This window comes from Enhydra lutris, unplaced genomic scaffold, assembly GCF_002288905.1.
Source record: "Enhydra lutris kenyoni isolate GAN:26980312 unplaced genomic scaffold, ASM228890v2 scaffoldscaffold27, whole genome shotgun sequence".
NCBI classification, from domain to species: domain Eukaryota; kingdom Metazoa; phylum Chordata; class Mammalia; order Carnivora; family Mustelidae; genus Enhydra; species Enhydra lutris.
This window is the reverse complement of record NW_019154111.1, coordinates 8,752,171-8,770,406: the sequence shown is the minus strand read 5'-3', so window position 1 is coordinate 8,770,406 and position 18,236 is coordinate 8,752,171. Positions and strand designations below refer to the sequence as shown.

The following is an 18,236-nucleotide window of genomic DNA, read 5'->3' as shown; positions in this document are numbered from 1 at the left end:
AGAGTTGGACGGTTAATTGACTGAGCCACCCAGGCGTCTCTTAACTCTTCTTTTAAATGTTTGAGAGAATTCATCTGTGAAGCCATCAGTTACTACTTCTGATAATTTTTGATTGCCCATTCAATTTCATTACTAGTAATTGGTCTGTTCAGATTTTTTATTTCTTCCTGATTCACTTTTGGAAGCCTGTATAGTTCTAGGAAATTATTCATTTCTTCTAGATTGTCCAATTTGTTGGCTTATATTTTTTGTAGCCTCTTAGTATCCTTTGTCATTCTGTGATATCAGTTGTTACACTTCTTCATTTCTGATTTTAATTTCAGTCCTTTTTTTCTTGACTTATCAATTATGTTTATTTTCTCAAAGAGCCAGCTCTTGGTTTCCCTGGTCTTTTTTCTTTTACTCTCAGTTTCACTTATTTCTACTCCGACTTTTATCATTTCCCTTATTCCACTAACTTTGGGCTTTCTTGATGTTCTTTTTCTAGTTCCTTTACATGTTATGTTAGATTATTTGAAAATTTTCTACGCCTCTAATGCTATAAACTTCCCTCTTGGAAGTGTTTTGTGTCCTAAAGCTTTTGGACTGTTGTGTTTTCATTTTCAATTTCTTCATTGACCCACTGGTTAGTTAGTAACATGTTTAGGCTCCATGTGCTTATGTTTTTGGTCCCCCCCCCCATTCTGGTAATTTCTAGTTTCATACTACTGTGGTCAGAAAAGATGCTTGATAGGCTTTCAGTCTTCTTGAATTTATTGAGACTTGTTTGGTGGCCTAACATGTGATCCATTCTGGAGAATGTTTTACGTGTACTTAAAAAGAATGTGTATTCTGTTGCTTTTGGAGGAAATGTTCTATATATATCTGTAAAACCCATCAGAGCCACTGTTTACTTATTTTCTGTCTGGATAATCTATCCTGTTGATGCAAGTGGGATGTTAAAGTCCCCTCCTGTTATGGTCAACTTCTCCTTCTGTTAATATTCCTTTATGTGTTTAGGTGCTCCAATGGTGGGTAAATATTTGTAATCATTATATCCTCTTACTAGATTGATCCCATTATCATTATATAATGGCTTTGTTTCAAAGTCTATTTTGCGTAAGTATTGCTACCCCAGTTTTTTTCCTTTCATTTTTATGAAATCTTTTTTTCCATCTCCTCACTTTCACTCCATAAATGGTCTGAAGTAAGTCTCTTGTAGGCAACATATAGGTAGTTCTGGTTGTTTTATCTTGTTACCCTAGGTCTTTTGTTTTTAAGATTTTATTCATTTATTTGAGAAAGAGAGCGTACAAGTGGGGGTGGGCAGAGCAGACAGGGAAGGAGAGGGACAAACAGACTCTGTGTGGACCCCAAGAACATGACCTGAGCTGAAGGCAGTTGCTTAAGCAACTGAGCCACCCAGGCACCCCCTTTTATTTTTATTTTTTTCTAAAGATTTTATTCATTTATGAGAGAGAGGGAGAGAGAACCCTATGTCTTTTGATTAGAGCATTTATATTTAAGGCAATTACTAATAAGTGTATTAGTGCAATTCTGTTCGTTATTTTCTGGTTATAGTTTTCTTTCCTTGTAACTGATGACTTTCTTTAGTGTTATGCTTGGCTTCCTTTTTGTGTATCTATTATAGATTTCTGGTTTGTGATTACCAAGAGTCTCATATATAAGATCCTAAGTACATAAGTCTGTATTGCTGATTGTTGCTCAAGTTCGAACACATTCTAAAAGAACTTCAGTTTTACACCCCCTTCACTTTATGTATATATTTTACATCTTTTTATTTTTTGAGTCCTTATTTAGATATAATTTAACTATTAGATATAATTGATTTTATTACTTTTAAGTCTTTTAATCTTCATATTAGCTTTGTGATTGATACATTACTTTGACTATATATTGGCTTTTACTTGTGAAATTTTTTCCTTTTCCTAATTTTCTTCTAATTATGGGCTTTTCTTTTCCACTTAAAGAATTCCCTTTAACATTTCTTGTTAAGGACAGTTGAGAGGTGATAAACTCCTTTACCTTTGGTTTGAGAAATTTCTTCTCCCTCCAATTCTGAATGACCATCTTGCTTGGTAAAGAACTCTTGGTTATAGGTTTTTTTCTTTTCAGCACTTTGAATGTGTCATGACTCTCCTTTCTGGCCTGCAAAACTTCTGAAAAATCATACAGCTTTATGGGGGGGTTTCCTTGTACATGCCTAGTTGCTTCTCACGGGCTCCTTTTAAGATTCTCTATCTTTAATCTTTGACATTTTAATTATGTGTCTTGTTGTGGCCTTCCCTTGGTTTGATCTTGTTTGGGGCTCTCTGTGCCCCCTGGACCTGGATGTCTGTTTCCTTCCCCAGGTTAGATAAGTTTTCTGCCCTTTTCTCTTTCTCTCTTCTTTCTGGGAGTCCTATAATGTGAATGTCAAGATGCTTGATGTTGTCCCAGCAATCTCTTAACCTATGCATATTAAAATTTCTTTTGCTCTTCAGGTTGTATGCTCTCCACCAGCTGGGCTTCCAGATCACTGATCCACTCCTCAGCATCCTCTAATTTGCTGATGATTCTTTCTAGTGTATTTTTCATTGGTTACTATAGTCTTTCACTCTGATTGGCTTTTTATATTTTTTCTTTGTTGAAGTTCTGAGTTCATCCACTCTCGTGTCTATCAGGTAGACTGGTGATCTCCATTTCATTTGGTTCTTTTCCTGAAGTTTCGTGCTTTTCTTTAGAGCACATTTTTCATTGTGTTTGTGTTTATTTCCAAGAAGTAGGTATATCAGCTACTTCCTTTCTAAACTTGAAGAAATTGCCTGGTGCAAGGATGTCTGGTGTAGACTGTGGGCCTGGCCAGAGCTATAGCAGGTGTGAGGGCTGGGGATCCCAGGGTTCTGCGGAGACCACTCTACCAGGACAGCTGAAGCTGAAAGTGAAGGCCAGCTGGGGGATCCAGGGCTTTTTCTGCAGGGGACATCCTGGTAAGTCAGCGGGAGCCACAGGAAGCCTGGGCAGAAAGTCCCACAGCAGTATGTGTAAGGGGGGCCAGGCAAGTCATCTAGAGTGTCCTGAGATGCTTTGCCCCTGTGTCACCTTGTGTTACAGCTGAAGGCACAGTCAATGCTGTCCAGGTCTACCCAGTGTGTGCTGGGCCCCAGGCTCACAGAAGCAGCAGGCCAGCCCGGAGCCCATCTACCTCTGCACCATCAAGGTGGAGGAGTGTGAACAGGGACATGCTGCAGCTTCTCCAACCTGAGAGTGTTCCAGCAGGCCCATATTGCTTGGTAGGAAGCTAATCCTTTAAGAAGCCATGGTCTAAAAAGGCAACTAGAATATTACTTGAGCCCCAGGGCAGATAAATCTGTTCAGTCGCTCAGTTTACAGTGTTGGGGTGGGAGTTCCCAGTTGTTACCACGTCTGTCTCTTTCTCTGTTCTCTCTGGGGTCTCTCCATCCTCTGTTGTGCAGAAGCTGTCCAGTCAGCCTTCAGAGAAGGGGAGATCAAGGTTTTCCTACTTCGAACTTCACTTAAGAATTCAAATCGAATGGGTTAAAGCTACCCCCAATAAAGGAACCAACTCTGTATACAAGGAAAATGCTTTCAATAAGAGGTACGAGGAATGCAAAGACATTTTTGTTGAGGGAAAACTTAGAACAAAATCTGAATGTGAAAAAAGAAAGTTGTAGGTTTACAGACTTTATGTATGGTCAGTAATGGCTAAGATTAGAATAAATTTAAGTTCTAACATTAAAGAGTTTTGTTTATAATTGATGAAAAGCAAACCAATAACCTCAGATTCTATGTCTTCATCAGATCTTTGATCATTCAGGAAAACTGACTCTTCAATATCAAAAGAGCCAAGTTTTGCTCACAATTATGTAACCTTCAGTATTTGCCTTTAAAATCTTTTATTGTCACTTTGGTTAAATATTCCAGAATGATCAGGGATCCTATTTAATAAAATGTTCAGACATTTTGATGTTTATTGACACACTTTCCAAAATCAAATTCTATAGTCTTATCATCACAATCTAACTGAAATATTCTAGGGGGCCCATGGATATTTCATCTCCTATATAAAAAGAGTACACTAATTAGGCTTGTTAACTTACATGGGAAGCTCTGTCCTCTGAGTGATACTGAACCCTCTCAGATTAGATGTAGAAATGTTACTAAAAACTGTATGAAACTCTCAGAAATCAGGTATGTCCTCATATGTTACCCTGAAGTGGTGTGTGTCACAGAAATAACTGAACTTCCTTGTCAACTGCATGGTCATGAACTCTAATCAGATCTCTAACCACGGCCACTTTTAAGTCTTTTCGTTGTTTCTAGTTATACTCAGATGCTTTTACAAGCCCTCCTTCAAATGTGTTTCATCTGCACTGAGACTCATGGAAAGAAATCAGAGTACAGGTTTCTGATAATAAGATCATGCAACTGAACTCGGTAAGAATTAGTTTAAGCACAAGAACAACATGGGACTGAATGAGTTGAGGATGATTATAATTTTTATGACTTTCTTTTGTTGAAACATTGTTTTTCCAGATTTAAAGAAATTAAGGTAATTGTAACTTACAGCAATTTGATAAAATATACCTCGGTGAATAAAACATTTATCTTCTACCTGATCCCTTCAGAACTCAGAAACTCCCAGTATTTTTATATTTTCATAATATATTCACTTGTGTAACTTCAATAAGAGTAACGGAACACAACTGGAAACACTGGTTATATTACTGGGGTTTTGACTGGAATGCCTAGTTGAGGGAGACCTGCATAAACTCAGGTATTACCAGAGCGCTTAAGGAACTAAGGTTGACTATATGGAACCAAGGAAGCCCTCTGAAAAAATAGCCTAATATCCTGCTGACAGAGTTCCCAGCAAACTTACCATGTGAAGAGGGAAGGTCACTTCCTGGCAGATGCAAGAAACTTGGGATACTTTTGGGACCTTGAGAAAGAATGAATCCAAATCTCTAGGTGCTACAGTTGAAGTCTGTGGCAAGTATCTGACTCGGCTGCCAACGTTGAAAGACTGTCAAGGTCAGTCTGGAGAGGCCTTATAAAAAGAGCCTATGAGCTCAATCACAATTCTTGCTGCACTTAAACCAAGTTTTAAAAAACTAGGCTTCTTTCGCAAACCAATTAGTCTCAACTGGGCTATATTTGGTAAAAATGAGTGTGATTATAAAGAGAAAAACTGTTTCAATAACATACCTTTGTGAATACTATTTCCAAATACGGTTCATTATAAACTGGACAAGATCCTGATTTCTTCTGGTTTTCTCCAGGGCCTGGCTACAGCTCCCCCAACTAACATTTTTGGGTTTTTTTTCCCCATCCTTTTTACTTGGAAGAACTTGATAACCAAAAACTGTCCTTTCTCCTGAAGCCCTGCAAACTGCACATAAACAACTTAAACGTCAGAGAAATCACAACAGCTCATATGTAGACGATCTCCATGCCCACTGCTCGATGGGCTACTCAAAAAGATCGCCATAAAACTCAATTTACAAACCCAGAAAATACATCAGACTGCCACTGCCTGTCATCTAGAAATCCACTTGACTGGCTACACTCTGAAACTGGTTTCTAATTTGATCCAGTCATGAACCACGGCTTTTGTTTCCACAGAAATGGCTCATTCATTCCTGATTTGAACCATTGGACTGAGAATACATCACCGCCTCCTAAAATGAGTTTAACTACCTCCCGTCAGAACCCAGACTGGTTCACTGACATGGAACAATCTGTCAACTTTTAATGTGTGAGACTTCCACGGAAGTTTCAGAGGAGGGGACTGCAGGGGCCCCGGGCAGGCCATCCATAGTGCACCACGATGGCATACTCAGGATTTTGAATTGAAACCATGTGGGAAACAACAGGTACAAGGACACTCAGACACTCCTCTGTGAAAGGTACCCTCCCCACACTAAGAAAACAGGGGGAAAAAACAAAACAAAACACCACCTTTATTTAAAGCCAAGGAAGCTGTAGAAATAAACCTGGTTATATTTTTACTAATCTACTACCAAAGCCCAAATTCCTTAATAAAGCTCCCAAACATCCATTTTCTGTCAATTCCTGACAGGTTTACAGTCTAAAATGTGTATTTTAAAAAATGCCTGCTTTGGTCTTTTGTTTAGGTTTCGGTTTCATTATCGGGACTCCGGGTGCACAAAATAAAACTGATTTTTTCTCCTGTTAATCTGTCTCATGGAAATTTAACTCCTAATCCAGCTGGAAGAACCTTGGACAGGAAAATTTCTTCCTCCCCTTCACTCTGACCCGCCAATTGGTCCTCCAGCCTAACAGCTAATTCACTGGCTTGGATTAATTCCTGGGGTTTTCCACCTTCCCTCTCCCTAGGCATCTGGCAGTGCTGAGTAAACTGAGCTCAAGATGGGATGGAAGGAGGAAATAAGAACATTATTTTCCAACTACTGCAGGACAGGGTGGTTAAGATTTTCAGCCCCAGTTTCAGGTAATAAAATATATAAACATTTTACATTCACCCTCATGTTCATACTTATGGGCCAGATCTTAACATGCCAAGTATCAATACTTACAACAATGTCTAACAAAATACGTGCTACACAGATATAAATACCTTGTAAAAACCCACAAAAACATCTGAGAGGCCCCAGAGAATAGAGGCATAAACAGATACAAGATTACAGGTGTGGGAAACTATACAAATCTTCAGTGGAGAAGTACACAAGTGAACAGAAAGTGCGGTGAGGACACTGGAGGTGGGGCTCAGGAGGGAAACAAAATAAGGCAGAAGGGGGGACGGGTGCTCGAGAAGTGACCTCAAGTTATTAGAAAGCTTTAAAAATGTCAGGTAATCTTCCCAGAAGAACAGATTGTGTCTAAATACTTTAAAACTTGATAGACAGTTACCAAGTACATTAATGATTGTTTTAGATGGAAAGGAAAATTAAAAGATCAAGAAAAAAGTCAAAAAATGAAAAAGCATTTATAATGAGAGGACAGAATTGTGGTAAAGGCTATGTAGGTATTACATCAATAGAACTAAAATATCCACCACTTTCTCCTATTTATCTATGGCACTGGTCCAGCTGTTAAGTGGGTACACAGGCATGTGTACGCATGTACACACACACACACAGTATACTTTCTGGCTAGTGCCATCTGCTATCTGATCTTTGCTCTAAGGGTAGAGTTTTGGCTATCTTAAACACCAATCTCTTTTGTAAACAAACTCTATCTCTGAGGTACACAGTTACATAGTTTTGACCGAGAAAGAGGAAAAGCATTTTAATAGACATTTCTCCTTCTGTCGCATGGGTCTGGTCCTTTACAAAATGGTTTATTTGCCTATTTCATAAAAGCTGAAATTAGTTTCAACCTGGATTGAAAAAGCAGTTATCCTCTGGAAATAAATGGTCCAAAAACAAGTTGTTAATGAAAGTTCTAGTGTCCATTAGACATATTTTCTTACATCTGGCCACTAGAGCGAAAATCAACTCACAGAGCATTTCAGACATTCTGTTCTTACACACGTTCATTTTTTGCTTAAGTGCATAATCTGTCCATATGTAACCTCTTGTTAATAAAACCAGCAGAGGTGTTCAGACTGAGGAACGTGTACTTTCTAAAGCCAGAATCTAAAATCTAATAGACTCAGTTAAATGCTGTCTGTGTGCACCGACACATTTCAATTACTAAAAATTTTCATCAACATAAAAAGGATGACACTGAGTTAGGACAGCCTGTTAAGACTCCAGATACACAGCAATCCAACAGCCCCTAGGGACACGTTCTTCTATTAAGTGATTTAAAAAAAAAATAGCTTTTGTTTTTAAGAGGATATTTAACACATGCTACTTATAGCACCATCAGTCTGAAGAACTCTACATATTTCAAAGAAAATGCCTTTTGATTCCATGAATGGGTTCACGCCAAATTCAGCATCTTTTGGGGCAGACCAGTGATCAGCACTGGAAAGCTGTCCACATCTAGAGCAACAAATGAGTCTGAAAACCCGTGATTAACATGCAGAGGACAATGAGGTGGCTTAAGTTACTCCCCCAGAGCGACCCAAAGGCTCTGGGACTTATCTCAGACCCCATCAGAGACCAGCTGTAGGCAGGCGGCGGCGGACCCCTGCCACACCACAGGTGAGCCAAGCAGATCTGCAGAACCACACCGCAATTTAAGACAGTCCGTGCCCAAAAGCGGCAGGTACTCCTGTGAGGTTAATGATGGGGCGGGGGGTGCTGAGTGAAAAATGAGGCAATAAAAGAACAGACTTTCATGTTCTTTTCTCCTCCAATATTATCGCAGAAACTACACACACACACACACACACACACACACACACACACACACACACACCCCTACACACACTATACTGATAGTGTTCCTTGTTCTCAAAATTACCCCAGCAAGGAAAGACCACACCTCCGAAATGATTAGCCAAAAGGGGCATCATATTTCCACACAGAGCAAAACACATTACCTCCCAACCACCTGTGAACACTCATCAAGAACACTAAGATACTTCATAGGAAAGAAGGGGGGAAAAAAAACCTTCATTTTCGTTGTGACTGGACCTGATTTATACACCACACCCCCCATGTACTAGTCTCCTCCTTAGCCTGACTGACCATGACTCTGTCAGCCTGACAGGCAGAACTCAATCTCTCTGGTTTTAAGCAGCCTTCCCAGCAGGAAAGGCACCCGCTGGCACCAGCCCGGAGCTGTGGCCCTCTGGGGGCCACCGAGGACCAGCCACTCCCAGCACCATCTCCACTCAGAGCCACAGGGCTTCATGCCAGGAAACGTCTCTCCCAAGTCATACACAACCTTTCTTATTAACTGTGCCTCAGAGAGACGCTGAAGGTCTGTTCTAGGCAGAGAAAGCAACAGACTTTTGCATAGGAAAAAAGGAAAAAAAAAAAAAAAGGCAAGATGTGGGAAAGGATTCCCACCAGCCCTGCTCCAGTGTGACAAGGGCTCGGCTCACAGGGACAACTGCTTCTTTTCCAGTCCCAGTGTCACCGGTGTCTCAGCTCAGTTGTTTCCTGATGATGATGCATCTGACTCGCCGACAGGGCTGCAGGGGTTGGGGCGGGGAGGGGAAAGGTGACAGAAAAAAAGGACGAGGCCACAGGATGATAATGACTGTGTGGCAGAGAATCATCAGAATGGCAACAAGAGACCACCACTGAACACGGATATAAAACTACTAGCTGTGGGGACTCGGAACTCAATAAACAAGTAACAGTACTAAATATTTTGGTAAACAAGTAACAAACGCGCTGGCTGTTCAAGAGCAGAGAACTGTTCTTGTTTCTACTTCATGGTTGAGGGGTTTCCATTTGGAGTCCACAGACACTGTCTGTACAGCCTTAAGAAATCTGAGACGTCCCTCCTTCTGAGGATTCTCTGGTACATGGTTGGTTCAACACTTCAGCGCTGACGAACGTGGAAGGGTGGCCAGCCCTTCACCAGACCCTAGCACATCACGACCCTGGTCTCTGCTCCGGGCAGGCCTCAGTTCTTCTTGTCCTTCTGAAGCTGGCTTTTTGTGGTCCCTAGGTTGTTCCACACTTCTGTGTACATTAGGGTGCCAATGAAGACAAACGAGGTACCCAGCCAGTGCCACAGAGTGAAAGGGTTCTGGAAGTACAAGATGGAAAAGATGAGGCTGACGAACTTGCGTAGGGTCACGACAAGGGTGACGGTGAGGGAGGCGCACTCCGTGGTGAGAATGAAGACGCCCCGGATGCACACGTACCTGGGGGGGGTGGGTTAAGGTGGTTTCGGCAGACTAGAGAGAGAACACCAGGGAGAACATTCTGGCATCGCTCTTGGTTTAAATGCTCATATTCTAAGAACCAGAAGACATGGGTGGGCTATGGCTGCTCGGAGGCTCTTCCTCAGTAGAACATCTTAACTGAGTGAACGTCCTACCACTCCTCTGCAGATCCTCCCCTGAAGCTGCCTGCAGACCGCCCACTGTTCTCGCTCCGAGTTCCTCACACGGTGTACGGTGATGGTCCCCTCCCAAGTAGTGACAGAAGGTAGGTAACACTTTCAATAAATGTCAGCAAACCTACTTAATATAAGGACCCGGGCTCCACCTCTTTGTCCAAAGAGGAACTCTGCTGGCCAATCTACTAGGTGACGTCAGAGGAGTGAGACCAATCTCGACCTGTTTCGTGGTTTCAGACCCTTCATGATTTTATAACCTACTTCAGGTTGTTCAAAGGAACCATTTAAAAAATTAGGTTTAGTTAGTTTGAAATTTCTTACAGAATTTTGTGGCAGCCTGAGACATATCCTAGGCCACCGAACAACTCCAGCAGAAATCACAGAGCATTCACGTCCTATACTATTACTTGGTGATCCATTGATTTCTATACCTCCCCCCAGAGCAGTCTCTTTATGGTGCCCAGTGACTTACCAACCTGCTGCAGCACTAACCTCTGGCCCCCCACGAAGGCACTAACTGGATGGGCAGCTCTGTCTCCGGTAGTACAGAATAGATCAAGGCAGAGACGGAACTCATGTCATACACCGTTAGAAGAATAAACATTCCTCAGTCAAAAGACCACAGAGCAGACCTCATGGCAGAGGAGCGCAAAGGATACTGAGTGATGACATTCATGAGGAGGTAGAACCACATGATGGGCACTGTCACACCAATGACCGGAACTTGATACAATTCTGCAAAGATGGAGAGGGGAGACGGTCATATTTCTGACAGCTGAATGGAGACCGAACGTAACAGAGACAGCAACACTACTTCCCTCGCAAGCAGAACTGGACTGTACGCCACTTTACTTCCCTTGATTCCAGGTCTCAAGAGTCATTACATTGGTTTCTTTTTTTTTTTTTTTAAGATTTTATTTATTTGACAGACAGAGATCACAAGTAGGCAGAGAGGCAGGCAGAGAGAGAGAGGAAGGGAGGCTCCCTGCTGAGCAGAGAGCCCGATTCGGGGCTCGATCCCAGGACCCTGAGACCATGACCTGAGCCAAAGGCAGAGGCTTAACCACTGAGCCACCCAGGTGCCCCCATTACATTGGTTTCTTAAATTACTTAATGCAACTGTAAGATAAACTCTTCACCATCCACCTAACTAGGACCCCACTTTACAAAGAAACACTGCGAGGCACAGAGAAGTTACAAATGACGTGCCCTTACCTGACGATCGACCCAAGAGTAAAGACAACCCACAAATTCCATTTGGAAATATATGCGATCCTACTAGTAATCGAAGAATTCAAAACTAAACAGGGTTCTACCATTTTAGACTCTATTAAAACAGCAATTAAAAATGTATAAAATCCTAATCTGGAAAGGCAGTAGTGGAATTGGCAGCCACTCATTTGGTAGTATCTACTGGTGTGTGTGTGTGTGTGTGTGTGTTTAAATCCATTTCATAATGCTCACATTAAGGGACCACACAAGTATTGACAGTCATTCTTAGGAATTAATCCTCATTAATTCAAAAGAAGAAAGAAGTTCTCCATTGATGGAGTACTATTTATAATGAGGAAAAACCAAATCAATCTCAACGGCTGTGTAAGCCTTAAAGGAACTTTCACTAAATGAGGCGGGACACATTTGATGAAAAAAGAATCATGAAGATTATATACACTCACACAAAAAAGAAGGCAAGTGAAAAAGCAAGTATGAAATGTATCCACACAAGGATGACGACTATGTAAAAATGTATGTAAGCAGTGTCTGGAAAAAAACTGCTAAAATGAAATTAGCTGACGTCTAAGGCTATAGAACTGTAACTTTTCTTCCTTTAAATGCATTCTTACGTTTATGAGGCTTGCATAGCAAATATTGGGAGGAAATAAAATATTCAAGATCAAAGAGACTAAGGACATAGTAATTCTCAAACGATCAGTCTTTAAAAATTCCTAAGGTGTTTGGGGGGTAGAATTATTCTGTGTAACTTAGGAAATTCTAACAGTGACAGTGAGATCTCCTTAGTAAAGGAATGTTACTTTTCTTTTGCAAAACATAAAAATCCATACACACACACACACACACACACACACACACATATATGTAATATAACTGTCTAAACTAGTGGGAAATCCCCATAATGTGTTATTCAACTGTCTCTGAAACACTGAAAAGACAAGTAACATTATTACTGTTTAATAGCTCCAGAGATCCACTGTATCAATTTGCTATGTAAGAGTCAATCAGTAGGACTCAAAATATTTAGGTGGATATTCAATTCTCGTAACAAATTCAAGGATAACAGGTTCATCTGAGATAACCTAAGACAAGCAAGAGGAAAAAAGAAAACATACTTAACTCAAGGATGATTCTGAAGAAGTTGAAGGCATACTCTAAAAAAGATTTTACGTAAATACCATCCCTGTGACTTTTAGAAGCAGCATTCTAGTAACTAAATCAAAATCAATCCCAAGGAATCTGATAATATTTTTATATCAATGGTCCATCGCTATGTGCAAACTCTCAAGGGACCTTAAAAATTATTGTGTCAAAAATGGCTATGTGTCAATTACATCTCCAAAAAAAAAAAAAAAAAGTCAGAAATGATTGAGTAATTCAGAACCTTAAAAACTTTCTGACAGGGGCGCCTGGGTGGCTCAATGGGTTAAGCCTCTACCTTTGGCTCAGGTCATGATCTCAGGGTCCTGGGATTGAGTCCCGCATCGAGCTCTCTGCTCAGCAGGTAGCCTGCTTCCCCCTCTCTCTCTGCCTGCCTCTCTGCCTACTTGTGATCTCTGTCAAATAAATACATAAAATCTTAAAAAAAAAACAAAACTTTGACACACTACCTTCATCACACACTTTCTGTGGGTGAATGGGACAGACAACACTGCGAACTCCCAACAGAAAGCATTCACAACTTCCTAACGCAGGTTCTGATGGCAAACAAGTTTACGGGGCACATACCGCCACTCCACAAAATACACCTACCATTTTAGATATGAGCAAGAGAAAGCCTTAACATTACACATGTTTATTTGTTCCTGTGTGTTCCTTTGTCTGTATAAACACTACATCTTTCAGTCAGTCACATCAGGTAGGTAATTCCCTTCAAGTTAATTGGCAATTTTAGCTAGTTGATTAAACAGTCCCTTTAACAAGTAACAGCTAACTTACCCTGTAGACATCTGAACAAATTTTGCTTATTCCTGCTGCTTTATTTCCTACCCTTTACCTTTGAAAAAAGCCCCCTCATGGTTTGTTTCCCTTCACTCCAAGGGAGCTAGGACGGTGTGTGTGAGCGGGTCTGCCTTTGCCTTTGCAGCAAAGGGCGGGCCGGAGCAGGCAGAGCTGATGGCTGCCTGGTTTCTCACGGTCCCACCTCTGCGGGGCGGTACTGCTATTTTTTGGCATTCTCAAAACATCAAACGTTCCACATGCAAACACAAACACACAAATTCCAAAGCAAAATAGAAAATGTGAAGATACTCTATTACATTGTTTGCAAATAACTGAGAAGCATCTGGAAAAGCTTTTGCCACTGCAACGGCTGACGAACAGCACGGTATCCCCGGGAGGTAGAGTGGGGATGGCTCCCCATAGGGCGGTGATTTGGGTAAGATCGTCAAGTCAATGGCGAAACTGAGAAGTGGCCCCAGAACCTGCCAGGGGATTCCACCAGCTAACCCCAGACTCACCAGACTTATTGAACAGAACTGCATGGTCATAAATGTCGGAAGCCAGGAAAATGAAGCCAGGAAGTGGAAGGGCATGCTGTGGGAAGAAAGAGTTCGTGTAAATTTACATACAGATGTACTACAGAAACCGCAGGGCAGCTTCACAACGACTCCCAGTTTTACGAGCTGACAAGCAGGATCAAGAAAAGCAATTCAGACTCGTTAGGTTAAACGTATCCAGGGCTTTGGACCACGTGACACTGTCCAACAGGCTACTGACCCCAAGCTGCAGCTCTGGTCCTTATGGACTGGAGTCAGAGATCATCACACACTGAACAAAAAAATGGAGCCAGCATCCTTCCCTCAGCAAAAGGGAAGCTTAAACTCAAAGTCATTCGGCCCGTTACAGGGCAGCTACCCCGTGCCAGGTACTGTTCTAAAACAAAGACGTGAAGCAGAGAGCCTGTTCCTTATTTTTTAAATTCCCAGCCACACACTCCAGTTCCAGTTAAATATCTCAGCCTGATTGTCTACAGCTTCAATACAAAAGCTGGCAGTGACGAACCTCCAAACCCTGAGGCTGGCGGCATCTCTACCGCCCGGGACCTTGAGGGGCTGTGCTGGGGATGTTCTCTCCACAAGAGAGAGGCTGGAGGAAGAGTACAGTTAGAGGGGGCGGCTCTGGCTTAGCAGTTTCCAAAAAAGGAGCAGAAGAACAGAGAATTAGCTAACGGAACTCTCCATTGAGTACAGAGCGCTCCCCGGAGGGATGCTGTCCCCCCCCTTCCCTCAAATGCTTGTCCGCCTGCCCACAGCCCCCTCTGCATGGGGTTTTTGGAACTTATTTTCCTGTTCAAGGTTTCCATAGTGGTTTCACTCGATTTCATCTATAGGAACACTGGGGGGTGGGGGTGAAGGTCCTAATCCGCAGACGTTGTTCCTGGTTTACGGGACATGCTAGGTTCACACTGACCGATCATGAGCGGCTCATGCAGAGAACAGTGGCTCAGAATACACACTCGTAGCCTATTAAAAATATGTGGTCCTTCAACTACACCAGAAAAACGCATATTTTGTTTGAAATAACAGAGTACAGTTGAGTACTTTTTAATCTATCTCAGGCTCAAGAAATTGCTTACATTATAAAACAAAGCCTCCTTGGAATGTTTCCCAAATTGTTTGTATAGGGTCTCCTGGAAAATACCCATCCGTGCTGACATCAGAAGTGCAAACGTCAGTGCCCCAATCCCTGAAAACACAAAAACCGGTGATAAGATACTGGATTTGCTCATTTCCACACATTTTCCTAAAGAACACTGACTGTTCTACATTTATTACAAGCCAGCTGTAGAACATGTACAAAATTTTTTAAAGAAGTAAAAATCAACCACATTATCACTACCCATTCCTTGATAGTTTGCTCTCTCTATATATTTATGTATATATTTTATGCTAACACGGGATCATAATGAACATACAAATGTACATCTTGCTTTCTTCACAATCCTTTTTTTGGATTTTTTTTTTTTGGATTTTCCTTCAAGTCATTCATTAGAATTTCTTCCAAGGTATGAACCCACAGCTCCATGACTTTATCACGTGGAGGGACCATAGTAAAGGTCTTACAACATGCGAATGATTAGGTTACATCCAATTATTTCACCATTGAAATCAATGTATATCCTTGTACATAAATCTTTAAACGAAATGTTGATGATTTCCTTAGGGTAAACTTTCCTAAACAAAATTACAGTCAGAAGTTGCAGACATTTTTAAAACAGTACATAAATTTTTCCAGAAAGGCCGTGTCAATTTCTACCATAAACAGTTTATACAAAAATGGTTGTCCTACTGCACCCCCTACAGCAATGAGGATAATTGTTTACTGTCTTGCCATTTTAATAGGCCAAAAATAAAAAGGTACTGCATTTTGGTTTCAATTTGCATCTCTCTAAGAGTACTGAGGCTGAACATACAGTAATTAGATATTAATTTTTCCCCATGAATTGTATGTTTATATCCTCTGGAAATTTTTCTTATTGGATAAAGTGTTTTCTAACAGTTCACGATGATTTTTTTTTTGTAAAGAAGAGCGACCTTAAAGGGATAAATTTTCGAAGCCAAGCAACAGGGAGATTCTAGTTCTTTCGTTGCTATTTCTCTTCGGCTTACCCTCACCCTGTTACTACTGTCATGGACTGCACTTGCAAAGAGTTTCACCTCCGTATCCAACAACACAAGGCCAGAGCTCTATAGGAGTGATCTAATGAGTTCCACAAAGAGATACTCATATTTTTAAAAATTCCCTAGGAGACTCTGATGATCAGTCGGGTTTGGGAACACTCATTATGGAAGAGCTAACTTATGAAGAAAATGAATCTAAGATTTAGAAATGAGTCCCTTGGACATTGACTGCTTCTACTCAGGAGACAGACCAAGCAGAAATGGAGGACATTCTATGCACTCGCGCAGGGAGAGTGACAGGCAAACGGATGTGCACTTTTCGTTCCATACCACTGGCAGCCACGGAAATCGTGGAACCATGCTGTAGAATACATTACCCTGAATGTGGACATTTTCTTTTTTTTCATGTTCTGAACAGCGAAGTTCAGAGATGGGTGATCCCAGGTGCCTCTCTCTTCTGTGGCATGATCTGTTTAGCCAAAGCTTCTTGCCAAGAAACCCGCCCCTTGGGAGAAAACTCAGCAAACAGAACTTCAGAGGCAATTAGCTTTATTGTAATCACTGTACTTGCCTAGCAGCCACCTTAAAAATGCCTGGAATCCATCGTTCTCACTCGAGCTGGACTGGGAAGTCTAGGAAAGACAGGAAAATACCAGGTAGAGAGACCAGAACTACATGCAAGGTGCCCGGGTACGAAGGAACGATCTGTGTTGCCCTCTCCCCTCCGCTCTTCTCTCGCAGAGACCCAAATCCTTCCATGGCATAAACATGTCAATGTACCGCGTCCATAAAACACCCCGGGGCCCCCACGGCAAGCAGGGAAGAGAAACGATTTGTGAAGCGATTCTTACCACCTGCTTTGCGGACATGAAAGTGCAGATAAATATCCCCACAGACACCAGGGCAATGGAGGTATATTTGAAAATGCTGTATCTGCGAAAACAAGAACGAGAACACCTCAGGACAAGACAAGCACAGATACGAACTTCCACGCGATGCTCCCAGTCAGACGCCGTGCGAGAGCACCCGTCAGCGGAATCCAGCGGACGGGCTCGCACACACGGAAGTCTGGGCATGAACGAAGCAGGATGCTGACTGGTGACTAAACTCCCTTTCCTGGTGTTGCTTAAAATAGTTTGTTAGTTTGTGGACCGAGAGGTTTCGTCAGAACACAAAAACAAAAAAAGACATAGGCCAGACAGGCTCTGCCATCCTGCTCAGGTCCCAGGGAAAGCCGGACACATCTGAACTGCCACCTGGGGCGCTTCCGGTCTTCAGGGACCCAAACCCAAGCGTCAGAGACACACCACACAAGAGGAAGAACGGATCATAAGGGACAAGTAGCAGGATTCAGTGGCGGGGGAAAAATCATTCAACTGGCCGTTGTCAGGAGAGGATTTTTTTTTTAACACCTCTGACTGACTTAAATGTTTTTAAACGTCAGCACAGTTGGATAAAGGAAGAAATATTACACTAATAGGACTACTGGCAGTAAGAACAGTGGCATTTCATATTAACTAAAACACATCATTAATATTCCTCTTGGGCTCGTACTGATAAAGCGGAAGGACTCAGGCAAGGACAAAAAGGAATTAAATTTACAGGATGAACCAGTCAAGGTTTTCTAGTTAAATACTTTGTACAGTTCTGGTCACATCAGCTCGTAGCAGGCCAGCAGGCCTGGCTAAGCAGCAGATCGGGGGCCAAGAGCAACCTGCTGGTGGAGAGAGGGAGGATGAAGTAAGAGGCCCTGAGGAGGCAAATGGAAAAGTAAGGGCACTCTGGAGTCTGGAAAGATCAAGACAGGGAGAGGTTGGTAATACAGGCCTAAAAATTAACAAAGGGCAGGATGAGGTAAGTATTGACTTGGTCTTCAAATCCCGGAACGAGGAACACACTGTGAACCTAAGGGGCTCTACTCAAAATACACAAAAGGAGATAATAACTTAATAAATTCCTGATATTAGATGGTTACCTAAGGGAAATTCCTGCTCTCTGGGTGATACACAGCAAGGAGAGTCAACAGGGCTTACTTGGACAGATGCAAGAGGACAGACCCAATACAAGTTCTCCAGAGCAACGGATGATTAAGAAAGGCCCCTGACATTTCAGAGCACTCTCATGTTCCCTATCTGGGTTCTCCAACATGGTCGCCAGTAGCCACGTGTGGCTACTGAGCACTTGAAATATGAGAAACGAAATATTTATTTAATTTTAAGTAACTGAAATTTATTTATTTTTTTAAATTTATTTAACAGACGGAGATCACAAGTAGGCAGAGAGGCAGGCAGAGAGAGAGGAGGAAACAGGCTCCCTACTGAGCAGAGAGCCTGATGCGGGGCTACATCCCAGGACCCTGGGATCATGACCCGAGCCGAAGGCAGAGGCTTTAACCCACTGAGCCACCCAGGTGCCCCACGTAACTGA

At 42.0% G+C, this 18,236-nt stretch overlaps 1 protein-coding gene across 1 annotated transcript in view; it reads right to left on the bottom strand.

Annotated features, from left to right (window-relative positions):
- Positions 1–4,485: 4,485 nt before the first annotated feature.
- Positions 4,486–18,236, bottom strand: part of LOC111151959 (solute carrier family 35 member B4) — a 33,165-nt gene continuing 19,414 nt past the window's right edge. Inside the window, exons 5-10 of the mRNA XM_022510205.1 lie at positions 16,661–16,742; positions 16,381–16,441; positions 14,765–14,874; positions 13,647–13,722; positions 10,614–10,689; positions 4,486–9,757 (exon numbers count right to left, since the gene is read on the bottom strand). Coding sequence (XP_022365913.1) covers positions 9,514–9,757; positions 10,614–10,689; positions 13,647–13,722; positions 14,765–14,874; positions 16,381–16,441; positions 16,661–16,742 — 649 coding nt within the window. The 3' untranslated portion in view covers positions 4,486–9,513. The remainder of the gene's footprint in view (positions 9,758–10,613; positions 10,690–13,646; positions 13,723–14,764; positions 14,875–16,380; positions 16,442–16,660; positions 16,743–18,236) is intronic.